Raw genomic sequence first — 13435 nt, 5'->3', positions numbered from 1 at the left:
GTGCAGCTGGGAGTTTTATGGACCATGGGTTAGCTAAGAGGTTAGGGATTCCCCGGGTTCAGCTGGACCACCCCTTCCCTGTGCACGCCCTAGATAGTCGACCGCTCGGGTCAGGCCAAGTAGGGGAGGTCACTGTGCCACTGGTTATGCAGACGTGGGGGGGTCATGTGGAGCGTATCAGCCTGTTCATCATTGACTCCCCAGCGTTCCCAGTGGTACTGGGAATCCCCTGGCTAGCCACACACAACCCCCAGATTTTGTGGAGACAGAGGGCTCTTACGGGGTGGTCGAGGGAGTGCTCAGGTAGGTGCATAGGAGTTTCCATCGGTGCGACTACGGTGGAGAGTCCAGACTAAGTCTCCACCGTGCACATTCCCTCAGAGTATGCCGATTTGGCTATCGCTTTCAGTAAGACGAAGGCGACTCTATTACCACCCCATCGACGAGGGGATTGTGCGATAAACCTCCAGGCCGACGCGGTCCTTCCTAGGAGTCACGTGTATCCTCTGTCTCAGGAGGAGACCGTGGCTATGGATACATACGTCACTGAGTCCTTGAGACAGGGATACATTCGGCCCTCTAAATCCCCCTTCTCCTCGAGCTTCTTTTTCGTGAAGAAGAAGGAGGGAGGTCTGCGCCCGTGCATTGACTATAGAGGTCTAAATGCTATCACAGTGGGTTTCAGTTACCCGCTACCTCTCATTGCTACGGCAGTGGAGTCATTTCACGGGGCGCGCTTCTTCACGAAATTGGATCTCAGGAGTGCGTATAACTTGGTGCGTATCCGAGATGGAGACGAGTGGAAAACCGCATTTAGTACCACATCGGGCCATTATGAGTACCTCGTCATGCCGTATGGGTTAAAGAATGCTCCCGCTGTCTTCCAATCCTTTGTGGACGAGGTCCTTAGGGACATGCTCGGGCAGGGTGTGGTGGTGTACATCGATGACATCCTGATCTGCTCCGCCACACGCGCCGAGCATGTGTCCCTGGTGCGTAAAGTGCTTGGGCGGCTGCTGGAGCATAACCTATACGTCAAGGCTGAGAAATGTGAGTTCTTCAAAAGAGCCGTCTCATTTCTAGGATATCGCATTTCCACCTCGGGGGTGGAGGTGGAGTGTGACCGCGTGACGGCTGTGCGTAATTGGCCAACCCAAGCCACTGTTAAGGAGGTGCAGCGGTTCTTGGGGTTCGCTAATTATTATCGGAGGTTTATCCGGGGTTTTGGCCAGGTAGCAGCTCCCATTACCTCACTGATGAAGGGGGGGCCGGTGCGGCTACGATGGTCAGCAGAGGCGGACAAAGCCTTCCATCGTCTGAAGGTTCTGTTTACCAATGCACCTGTCATGGCGCATCCGGACCCCTCTTTGCCATTCATAGTGGAGGTGGACGCGTCCGAGGCTGGGGTAGGAGCTGTGCTGTCGCAGCGTTCGGGCGTTCCACCGAAGCTCCGCCCATGCGCGTTCTTTTCTAAGAAGCTGAGCCCGGCGGAGCGCAACTATGATGTGGGGGACTGGGAGCTGTTAGCCGTGGTCAGGGCTTTGACGGTGTGGAGACATTGGCTTGAGGGGGCATGTCACCCTTTTCTCATCTGGACCGACCACCGTAACCTGGAGTATATTCGGGCAACGAGGAGGCTTAATCCACGTCAGGCGAGGTGGGCCATGTTTTTTACGAGGTTTAACTTCACTCTCTCGTACATTCCAGGTTCCCGGAACCGGAAGGCTGACGCACTGTCGCGTCTCTACGACACCGAGGAGCGGACCATCGATCCTACTCCCATACTTCCCGCCTCCTGTCTGGTGGCACCGGTGGTATGGGAGGTGGATGCGGACATCGAGCGGGCGGGTCGGTCAGAACCTACTCCACCGCAGTGTCCCGTGGGCCTGAAATACGTTCCGCTTGGTGTTTGCGATCGCCTGATCCGATGGTCCCATACTCTACCCTCCTCGGGTCATCCTGGGGTGGAACGGACAGTGCGGGGCCTGAAGGGGAGGTACTGGTAAGCCCACCTTGGCTGAGGATGTCCGGCGTTATGTCTCGTCCTGTTCAGTATGCGCTCAGTGTAAGGCTCCTAGGCACCTACCTCGAGGGAAATTACAGCCCCTCCCTGTTCCACAGCGGCCCTGGACTCACCTCTCGGTGGATTTCCTTACGGATCTCCCGCCGTCTCAGGGGAACACGACAATCCTGGTCGTTGTGGACAGGTTCTCTAAGTCCTGCCGTCTGCTCCCTTTGCCCGGTTTTCCTACGGCCCTGCAGACCGCGGAGGCCCTGTTCACTCACGTCTTCCGGCACTATGGGGTGCCCGAGGACATCGTATCTGACCGGGGTCCCCAGTTTACGTCCAGGGTATGGAAATCGTTTATGGAGAGGCTGGGGGTCTCGGTCAGCCTGACCTCGGGGTTCCACCCCGAGAGTAATGGGCAGGTAGAGCGCATCAACCAGGATGTGGGCAGGTTCCTGCGGTCGTATTGCCAGGACCGGCCAGGGGAGTGGGCGTAGTTCGTGCCATGGGCCGAGATGGCCCAGAACTCTCAGCGCCACTCCTCCACTAATCTGTCACCCTTCCAGGTGGTGCTGGGGTATCAGCCGGTCATGGTGCCATGGCAACAGAGCCAGACAGAGGCTCCTGCGGTGGAGGCATGGGTCAAGCGCTCTCAGGAGACCTGGAACGCGGTCCAGGAATGTTTAAGGAGGGCGAGCGAACGGCACAAGGAGAGCGCTGACCGCCACCGCAGTGACGCCCCCGTGTTTAACCCGGGGGATAGAGTCTGGCTCTCGACCCGGAACCTGCCTCTCCGCCTGCCCTGCCGGAAGCTGGGTCCGCGGTTTGTGGGGCCGTTTAAAGTCCTGAGGAGGATAAACGAGGTGTGTTAAGGTTACAACTTCCTTCGTATTACCGTATTAACCCCTCGTTTCATGTGTCTCTCCTCAGGCCGGTGGTAGCTGGTCTGCTGCAGGACAGTGAGGTGCTGGAGGCCCCCCCGCCCCCCCTGGACATCGGGGGGAGCCCGGCGTACACAGTCCGAGCCATCCTGGACTCCCGACGTCGGGTAGGGGGCCTGCAGTACCTCGTGGACTGGGAGGGGTACGGTCCGGAGGAGAGGTGCTGGGTTCCGGCGGCGGACGTTCTGGACCCCTCTATGCTGCTGGACTTCCACCGTCGCCGATCGGATCGGCCGGCGCCTCGCCCTCCGGGCCGTCCCCGAGGCCGGCGTCGGCGCGCGGCTCAGGGAGGGGTACTGTCACAGGTTCCAATGAGAGTGGCGCCCCTCCTCGGTCGGGCGGCGCTCGGCGGTCGTCGTCGCCGGCCTATTAGCTGCCACCGATCGTTGTTTCTGTGTCGTTTAGTTTTGTCTGTCTGTTCCGCACCTGTTTTGTGTATGTCATTAGTGGGGACTTATATAATGTGTGTTTTCAGTTGGGATTTTGTGCGGGATTGTTTATTGTCCACGTTGTGTTAGCGACAATTATACGAGAACGATTTACCGGGCTGCGCTCCTTGCCTTTGAATTATATTTTGTGTTTTATGGGAAAGTGTTTCTCCCAGGCGAACTTTGTATAGCGCCCTGTGCTTTTCGGCGTTTGTGTGTGTCCGTTTTATTAAAAGACACTCACCTCCAGCACCTCTGTCTCCTGCATTTGATTCCGCCTATCCACCAGTCCAAATCAGACGTGACATACGTACAGCCTATTCTAAAATTGATTAAATTGATTTCCTCATCAATCTACACACAATACCCCATAATGACAAAGCGAAAACAGGTTTTTTGAAATTTCTGCAAATATATACAAAAATAAAAACCTTATTTAAATAATTATTCAGACCCTATTGAGCTCAGGTGCATCATGTTTCCATTGATCAACCTTGAGATGTTTATACAACTTGATTGGAGTCCACCTGTGGTAAATTCAATTGATTGGACATGATTCGGAAAGGCACACACCTGTCTAAATAAGATCCCACAGTTGACAGTGCATGTCAGAGCAAAAACCAAGCCATGAGGTCAAAGGAATTCTCTGTAGAGCTCCGAGACAGGACTGTGTTGAGGCACAGATCTGGGGAAGGGTACCAAAACATTTCTGCAGCATTGAAGGTCCCCAAGAACACAGTGGAAGTTTGGAACCACCAAGGCTCTTCCTAGTGCTGGCCGCCTGGCCAAACTGAGCAATTGTGGGAGAAGGGCCTTGGTCAGGGAGGTGACTAAGAACCCGATGGTCACTCTGACAGAGCTCCAGAGTTCCTCCGTGGAGATGAGAGAACCTTCCAGAAGGACAACCATCTGTGCAGCACTCCACCAATCTGGCCTTTATGGTAGAGTGGCCAGACGGAAGCCACTCCTCAGTAAAAGGCACAACAGCCAAAAGGCCCATAAAGATTAAGACCATGAAAAACAAGATTCTCTGGTCTGATGGAACCAGATTGAACTCTTTGGCCTGAATGCCAAGTGACACATCTGGAGGAAACATGTTCTGTGTGCTTAAGGTCGTTGCCCTGTTGGAAGGTGAACCTTGGCCCCAGTCTGATGTCCTGAGCGCTCTGGAACAGGTTTTCATCAAGGATCTCTGCACTTTGCACTTTTCATCTTTCCCTCGATCCTGACTAGTCTTTCAGTCCCTGCCGCTGAAAAACATCCCCACAGCATGCTGCTTCTTTAATCAGCGCAACAGTTTTCAGCTGTGCTAACATATTTTCAAAAGGGTTTTCTAATGATCAATTAGCCTTTTAAAATGATAAACTTGGATTAGCTAACACAATGTGCCATTGGAACACAGGAGTGATGGTTGCTGATAATGGGCCTCTGTACGCCTATGTAGATATTCCATAAAAAATCTGCCGTTTCCAGCTACAATAGTCATTTACAACATTAACAATGTCTACACTGTATTTCTGATCAAAAATTTGAATGCAACATGTAAAGTGTTGGTCCTACCTCTTTCAAGGTATCTGTGACCAACAGATGCATATCTGTATTGCCAGTCATGTGAAATCCATAGATTAGGGCCTAATAAATGTATTTCAATTGACTGATTTCCTTATATGAACTGTAACTCAGTTATACATTTGAAATTGTTGCATGTTGCGTTTATATTTTTGCTCGGTGTATTTAAATTCCGGACTCTGACATTGCTCGTCCTGATATTTCTTAATTCCTTTATTTTTATTTTGGGGATTTGTGTGTATTGTTTTGTATTCTTACAGTAGGTATTACTGTACTGTTGGAGCTAGAAACACAAGCATTTCACTGCACCTGCGATAACATCTGCTAAATATGTGTATGCAACCAATAACATTTGATTTGATCTAAAAAGGCCTATAAAAAAAGAAAATCACTCCATCTCTGACTGTACAGCGTATGTTTTATATTTGCAGGCTAAGGTCGGATGCAGGCCTTAGATTCTCACTTTATCACATATAGTCGGGTTGTTGCGGAAGGGTTATTGGCAATTGCAGGCGGATAAACAAACAGCTGACTGGCGCATCACTAGTGTGTGTGCGTGTGTGTGTGTGTGTGTGTGTGTCTTTGAGTGCTGTATGTTCATGTTATTTTTGTGAGTTATCAGCATCAACAGCAGTAAATAATGGTGTCAGTTCATCATCATACAAGGGTATGGCAGTGTGTGGGTGAGAAGGTTAAACATGTGAGTACATAAATATACCTGTATCGTACATGTATGAGTGCGTAGGTGTTTGTGTGTCTCAGTGTGTGTGTTCAAATGCATTATACAACTCACACACTCTTCATCTTGCACTAGCTGAACTAGTTTCTGCAAAATTTCATGTAGTACCCTGCAGACAAAGAATTGGCAGTGTAAGACACAACATCCATCTTCCCAGTGCGTGTTTCTGAGTGCCTGTGGCGAATGGATTACTGTCCCTACCTGCCCTTGATGTTGAAGTTCTTGCCCAGCAGCAGGTGTTTGAGGGAGGGGTGTCTGGAGAAGGCTGGGATGACACCCAGCAGGTCGCCATCTAACCCTGAGACCAAAGACAGAAACACAGAATAATCCATTTTAACTGCCATATGTTAGCCCTGAAAAGGCCCATAAGACTGTTGCATGCGTAAGGGTCACTCTCTCACCGTTGTCTGATATGTCCAGAGTTCCGATGCAGGCCACTCTAGGAAACAGCTCCTGGAGCACCCCGGCACCTGCAGACCTCAGCTGAGAGAGGAAAGGAGAGAGAGAGAAGACTAAATCAAATGGAGAGACAGGAAGGCAAGGTAATTCAGACTGTAGCAGATGGGCACTTCACCTCACAGCCGCTGATGTCCAAGTGTAAATCAGTGATGTGAGGATTGGAAGACAGGCCCAGGAAGAGAGCTCTGAAAAATGGAAGGAGGGAGAGAGAAGCGGTCAAGAAACATCAATGCATTTTGCTGTGACTGATTTTTCATAAATGTTCCTAAAATGAAACCACGTGGCTTTTCTATTCACACACTGAGTGGTTCTGCAGCAGTCTTAAAGGATTTTGGAGAAAAGGAGCTTAGAGATTACTAAAACTACTTTGCCAAGGACCAGTAAGTGCTTAAAGTGAAAAATGCAAGAGGTGTGGTAAAAAAAAAAACACCTTCACTTGATCGGAAGTTTAGATTTACCAACAAACATGATAAAGAATTCATGTAGGGTAGGTAAATAAATAATAGACTGAGTTAGCTGGTCTTGAGTGAGTCCATCATTTTGGCAGTTGGCCAGAGCGGAGTCCCTATCTCACCTCAGGGTGTCCAGAGGAAGCTTCATAGAAGACAGGTTGACATGTGTGAGACTGAAGGCTGAGCTGAAGAACTGCCTGAAGACAGGAAGAGTCTCCCTCACTTTCCTGAAAGATAAAGAGACAGGGAGAGAGGTAGAGAGGGGGAGAGAGAACAAATGAGAAAGAGAGAGAATGAGAGAGAGAAAGAAGTGAGAAGAATAGACATTAAGGCTAGGTCACCATTATTGCACAGTCAACTGCAGGAAATGGCAGGCCTTCAAATAACTACTAAACTCAGCAAAAAATAAATGTCCTCTCACTGTCAACTGTATAGATTTTCAGCAAACTTAACATGTGTAAATATTTGTATGAACATAAGATTCAACAACTGAGACAAATTGAACAAGTTCCACAGACATGTGACGAACAGAAATGGAATAATGTTTGCCTGAACAAGGGTGGGGGGGTCAAAATCAAAAGTAACAGTCAGTATCTGGTGTGGCCACCAGCTGCATTAAGTACTGCAGTGCATCTCCTCCTCATGGACTGCACCAAATTTGTCAGTTCTTGCTGTGAGATGTTACCCCACTCTTCCACCAAGGCACCTGCAAGTTCCCGGATATTTCTGGGGGAAATGGCCCTAGCCCTCACCCTCCAATCCAACAGGTCCCAGACGTTCTCAATGGGATTGAGATCCGGGCTCTTTGCTGGCCATGGCAGAACACTGACATTCCTGTCTTGCAGGAAATCACGCACAGAACGAGCAGTATGGCTGGTGGCATTGTCATACTGGAGGGTCATGTCAGGATGAGCCTGCAGGAAGGGTACCACATGAGGGAGGAGGATGTCTTCCCTTTAAGGCACAGCATTGAGATTGCCTGCAATGACAACAAGCTCAGTCCGATGATGCTGTGACACACTGCCCCATACTAGAGCACTTTTTGCTAGTCCTGTCTGGTCCAGCGGCGGTGGGTTTGTGCCCATAGCCGACGTTGTTGCCGGTGATGTCTGGTGAGGACCTGCCTTACAACAGGCCTACAAGCCCTCAGTCCAACCTCTCTCAGCCTACTGCTGACAGTCTGAGCACTGATGGAGGGATTGTGCGTTCCTGGTGTACCTCGGGCAGTTGTTGTTGCCATCCCGTACCTGTCCCGCAGGTGTGATATGCGGATGTACCGATCCTGTTCAGGCGTTGTTACACGTGGTCTGCCACTGCGAGGACGATCAGCTGTCCATCCTGTCTCCCTGTAGCGCTGTCTTAGGCGTCTCACAGTACGGACATTGCAATTTATTGCCCTGTCCACATCTGCAGTCCTCAGGCCTCCTTGCAGCATGCCTAAGGCACGTTCACGCAGATTATCAGGGACCCTGGGCATCTTTCTTTTGGTGTTTTTCAGAGTCAGTAGAAAGGCCTCTTTAGTGTTCTAAGTTTTCAAAACCATGACTTTAATTGCCTACTGTGTGTAAGCGGTTAGTGTCTTAACGACCGTTCCACAGGTGCATGTTCATTAATTATTTATGGTTCATTGAACAAGCATGGGAATCAGTGTTTAAACCCTTTACAATGAAGATCTGTGAAGTTATTTGGATTTTTACGAATTATCTTTGAAAGACAGGGTCCTTTCTTTTTTTGCTGAGTTTATGATATCAGAGAATGTGAACAACACGAAACAATTTAACAAAAATAGTTTTGTATCAAACCATCTGCTAACACAACTAGGCGTGAAATCTTCTCCTTGTGGACCCAGACACACACTTCAGCGGCACATATGTGGTTGTACACCAGATGAAGAATGAACAAATTCTAAGCATGTTAGCAGATAACAGAAGCATCCAGGCATTTCATTGTAATACAGGGGACGGAATGTTCCTAAATTGTAGAACGTATAATTTACACCCATTTTAGCCTGACCATTCAAATAATTAAACAGAGAGGAAGTGGAGAGAGGCAGAAAGATAAAGAAAGCGATAGCAGACAAGGGGTTTATGGGGGCTCATGCCAGAGCATGACATTATGAGAACAGGTCTGTGTTCCCAACATGTGCTATCCGACCTATGGGCTCATCAGCATAAATCCTGTCAGACGGGGCTGCAGGCAAGAGACTTAGGCTGGCTTTAGTCACATAGAGATGAGCAACAGATACACACAGCACAGAAGGGCCAGGGTAAACACTGCACACTGTTACAGTCAATGCTCTGGGAGGAAAGAGAGACACAGAGAAAGAGAGAGAGAGGATAGCGCTGGCTGTTAATATTCATGAGTCTTTCCCTCTTATCAGCTCAAACAGATTTATGTCCCGTTTCATGTGGCGTGATCAGAGCTCAGGCAGAACCACCACGACTCCAGTGGCTGCTACCACACATACAGCTGATTACCATGACCTAGTGAAGGACAGACACACAGAAAGGGAGGGAGGGAGCGAGCGAGTGAGAAAACAATCAAGAGAGATGCAATAGAGAAAGAGAGGCATGAGAGGGATGGAGAAAGAGGATAGAGAGGGATGGTGATATTAATAGTAGAGAGAGAGAGAGAGAGAGATAAATAGTAGAGAGAAAAGAGCTGGAGCGAGGGAGGTGAGTGGGTGAGTGAGAAAATGGTGGCGCGAGAGCCTGGGGATTTGAACAATAATTCCCTTCTAAAGTTAGTCTCATTTTTCAGAAACTTTTCCATAATGGAGTAATATGCAGAGCAGCGATGGGGTTGCTGCTCTGCCAGTCCTGAGGGAGGCCAGGTGAGAGATGGATCTGCTCCTCCAGATTGTTCTGATCCAAACTAGTTAAACACTGGTTCAGAGACAGAATAGATAGATGAGGGGGCAACTTGTACAGTTGCACACATTTCTATCTAATTCGGTCTAGGTGGTAGGTACAGGGGTAAATGCCCATCTGTGATAGAATGTCTTGTGCTGACTCCTTGGAGTCCATGTAGACTGGAATGTCTACATGGACACTTTCCTCAGGGATGATAAGCTGTCATGTCGGCTTACTGGTGGTTGCCCCTCGGGGACAAATTAAGATAAGTAAATAGAAATGGATTAAGGTCCATTCAAGGGGATAGACAGACACCTCACCTGTGAGAGAAGCAGTTCTTGGAGAGATTCAGGTAAGAGAGATCAGCACAACATCCCCTCAGTAGAGCACCAAATAACTGTTATGGAGAGAAACCAATACATTAGTAATCATTACGTTTACAAAACAACAAATACATACAAATATCAATCATGAAAATAAGCTTTGCAGTTTCATGGTCATTTTCCTAAGAGTCAAGATTACAATCTGTTAGCAAAAATGCAAATGTTCTGACAAATCTATTAACAGTAAAAGAAAATTACAATTTGAAAAAGGTCCACCAGACTCTCGACAGGGGAGATTACATTGGAGAAAACAAGATATGAAACCAATAACATCATCACGATAACTCATCCATAAAGAGAGTGTTCTCCTTTCATCCCAAAAAGACACCAGAGGAAGAAGAGTGAGTTGGGAACAAGTAATGACAGAACAGAAGCTTTCCATCTCAGAATACACTAATATTCTATTCAAAATTCATGCTCAACATCAGAGGTAAATTCTTCCTGTTTTTAGGGCGAATGTTCCTCCCAAAGTTATACAGATGAAATGTCCTGCTCATACGTTTGTAGAACTACAGAACTGTTATATAGCCCAATTAAAGTTATACAGATGAAATGTCCTGCTCATACGTTTGTAGAACTACAGAACTGTTATATAGCCCAATTAAAGTTATACAGATGAAATGTCCTGCTCATACGTTTGTAGAACTACAGAACTGTTATATAGCCCAATTAAAGTTATACAGATGAAATGTCCTGCTCATACGTTTGTAGAACTACAGAACTGTTATATAGCCCAATTAAAGTTATACAGATGAAATGTCCTGCTCATACGTTTGTAGAACTACAGAACTGTTATATAGCCCAATTAAAGTTATACAGATGAAATGTCCTGCTCATACGTTTGTAGAACTACAGAACTGTTATATAGCCCAATTAAAGTTATACAGATGAAATGTCCTGCTCATACGTTTGTAGAACTACAGAACTGTTATATAGCCCAATTAAAGTTATACAGATGAAATGTCCTGCTCATACGTTTGTAGAACTACAGAACTGTTATATAGCCCAATTAAAGTTATACAGATGAAATGTCCTGCTCATACGTTTGTAGAACTACAGAACTGTTATATAGCCCAATTAGCGCATCCACATCTCCACTTCAATTACTACAAAGTCCACTTCATTATGCGTGTTAGTTAGACTATCCTGATCATAGATCAGACAGTGTATGTTAAGCATCTTTAACTGTATAATCAAAGCATGAAGCACTCAGAGTGGAGACACTACTAACCAAGTCCACAGTGCAGTCGGTCCCAGAGAGGTCCAGATGAACCAGGCAATTAGTCTGGGCGAGGAACAGGTACATGTTCTGGAGAGTGATAAACAGAGAGACAGTCAGTGTGTTTGTGTATGTTGCATGCGTGTACTGTATATGTGGAGTTTATGTGTGATCTCACCGTAGCATCCTCCCCAGACAGAATCCCAGGGTTCTTACTCAGGTCCAGGTGAAGCAGAGAGTTGGTGTAATCATCACTGGAGCAGAGGGCCTGGGAGAGAGACACCACACCTGACAGAGAGAAAAATGTATCAATTAACAAATAGTCTGTTAACATAGAGAAAATACAGTAACTGCAGCAGGGGAGGGAAAGAGTCCCAGGTCAGCACTATTAACCAGAGCCAACCACTAATCACATAAAACCCTCCATCTGAAACCAAAATCAGCACTATTAACCAGAGCCAACCACTAATCACATAAAACCCTCCATCTGAAACCAAAATCAACACTATTAACCAGAGCCAACCACTAATCACATAAAACCCTCCTTCTGAAACCAAAATCAGCACTATTAACCAGAGCCAACCACTAATCACATAAAACCCTCCATCTGAAACCAAAATCAGCACTATTAACCAGAGCCATCCACTAATCACATAAAACCCTCCTTCTGAAACCAAAATCAGCACTATTAACCAGAGCCATCCACTAATCACATAAAACCCTCCATCTGAAACCAAAATCAGCACTATTAACCAGAGACAACCAGTAATCACATACAACCCTCCATCTGAAACCAAAATCAGCACTATTAACCAGAGCCATCCACTAATCACATAAAACCCTCATCTGAAACCAAAACACATATGTGTATATAGTCGGCCCATTACATTAGAGCAGCAAATTAAAATCTATTTTTAAATCTCTTCATTGCAGAAAATACCGTTTCTTCTTAAGCGAAACAAAATAGTAAAAACAGGTTTAGTAAGCAAGTGTTCTACCAAACTGTTAGTAACTTAGCCCTGTGTTCTACCAAACTGTTAGTAACTTAGCCCTGTGTTCTACCAAACTGTTAGTAACTTAGCCCTGTGTTCTACCAAACTGTTAGTAACTTAGCCCTGTGTTCTACCAAACTGTTAGTAACTTAGCCCTGTGTTCTACCAAACTGTTAGTAACTTAGCCCTGTGTTCTACCAAACTGTTAGTAACTTAGCCCTGTGTTCTACCAAACTGTTAGTAACTTAGCCCTGTGTTCTACCAAACTGTTAGTAACTTAGCCCTGTGTTCTACCAAACTGTTAGTAACTTAGCCCTGTGTTCTACCAAACTGTTAGTAACTTAGCCCTGTGTTCTACCAAACTGTTAGTAACTTAGCCCTGTGTTCTACCAAACTGTTAGTAACTTGCCCTGTGCTACACAAAACTGTTAATTAACTTGCCCTGTGTTCTACCAAACTGTTAGTAACTTAGCCCTGTGTTCTACCAAACTGTTAGTAACTTAGCCCTGTGTTCTACCAAACTGTTAGTAACTTAGCCCTGTGTTCTACCAAACTGTTAGTAACTTAGCCCTGTGTTCTAGCAAACTGTTCGTAACTTAGCCCTGTGTTCTACCAAACTGTTAGTAACTTAGCCCTGTGTTCTACCAAACTGTTAGTAACTTAGCCCTGTGTTCTACCAACTGTTAGTACCTTAGCCCTGTGTTCTACCAAACTGTTAGTAACTTGCCCTGTGTTCTACCAAACTGTTAGTAACTTGCCCTGTGTTCTACCAAACTGTTAGTAACTTGCCCTTTAATCCACCAAACTGTTAGTAATTTGCCCTGTGTTCTACCAAACTGTTAGTAATTTAGCCCTGTGTTCTACCAAACTGTTAGTAACTTGCCCTGTGTTCTACCAAACTGTTTGTAACTTGCCCTGTGATCCACAAAACTGTTAGTAATTTAGCCCTGTGTTCTACCAAACTGTTAGTAATTTAGCCCTGTGTTCTACCAAACTGTTAGTAACTTGCCCTGTGCTCCACCAAACTGTTAGTAATTTAGCCCTGTGTTCTACCAAACTGTTAGTAACGAACCACATACAGTGGCAGAACTAACTCTGCTCTACCAAACTACTGCCACCATATAGTAGATTATGTTCATCCCTAATTCGCCTAGATTAAAGAGGAAATTAGCAGACAGCAGACAGGCATGTTGCATTGTGCTGTACTCAGAGGAGGCAATCCTTCTTCTGTAAATCTATCTAGTTTCAACGTTTATTTGTCATGTGCACAGTGTAAAACAGTACAGTGAAATGTTTTCTTGCGAACTCTTTCCCAACAATACAGTATTCACTACCAAGGTGAGTAAATATATAAACTCAACAAAAAAAGAAACATCCCTTTTTCAGGACCCTG

General features: G+C 46.6%; 1 protein-coding gene across 4 annotated transcripts in view; it reads right to left on the bottom strand.

Annotated features, from left to right (window-relative positions):
- Window positions 1-13435, bottom strand: part of LOC115157332 (capping protein, Arp2/3 and myosin-I linker protein 3) — a 59220-nt gene that overhangs the window by 12659 nt on the left and 33126 nt on the right. For all 4 annotated transcript variants that reach the window (XM_029705499.1, XM_029705501.1, XM_029705500.1 and 1 more), the window contains exons 13-20: window positions 11229-11338; window positions 11063-11140; window positions 9769-9845; window positions 6719-6823; window positions 6260-6329; window positions 6087-6168; window positions 5887-5983; window positions 5740-5794 (exon numbers count right to left, since the gene is read on the bottom strand). In XM_029705499.1, coding sequence (XP_029561359.1) covers window positions 5740-5794; window positions 5887-5983; window positions 6087-6168; window positions 6260-6329; window positions 6719-6823; window positions 9769-9845; window positions 11063-11140; window positions 11229-11338 — 674 coding nt within the window. The remainder of the gene's footprint in view (window positions 1-5739; window positions 5795-5886; window positions 5984-6086; window positions 6169-6259; window positions 6330-6718; window positions 6824-9768; window positions 9846-11062; window positions 11141-11228; window positions 11339-13435) is intronic.

Source organism: Salmo trutta, chromosome 21 (genome assembly GCF_901001165.1).
Source record: "Salmo trutta chromosome 21, fSalTru1.1, whole genome shotgun sequence".
NCBI lineage: Eukaryota > Metazoa > Chordata > Actinopteri > Salmoniformes > Salmonidae > Salmo > Salmo trutta.
This window is presented reverse-complemented; position numbering and strand designations above follow the sequence as displayed.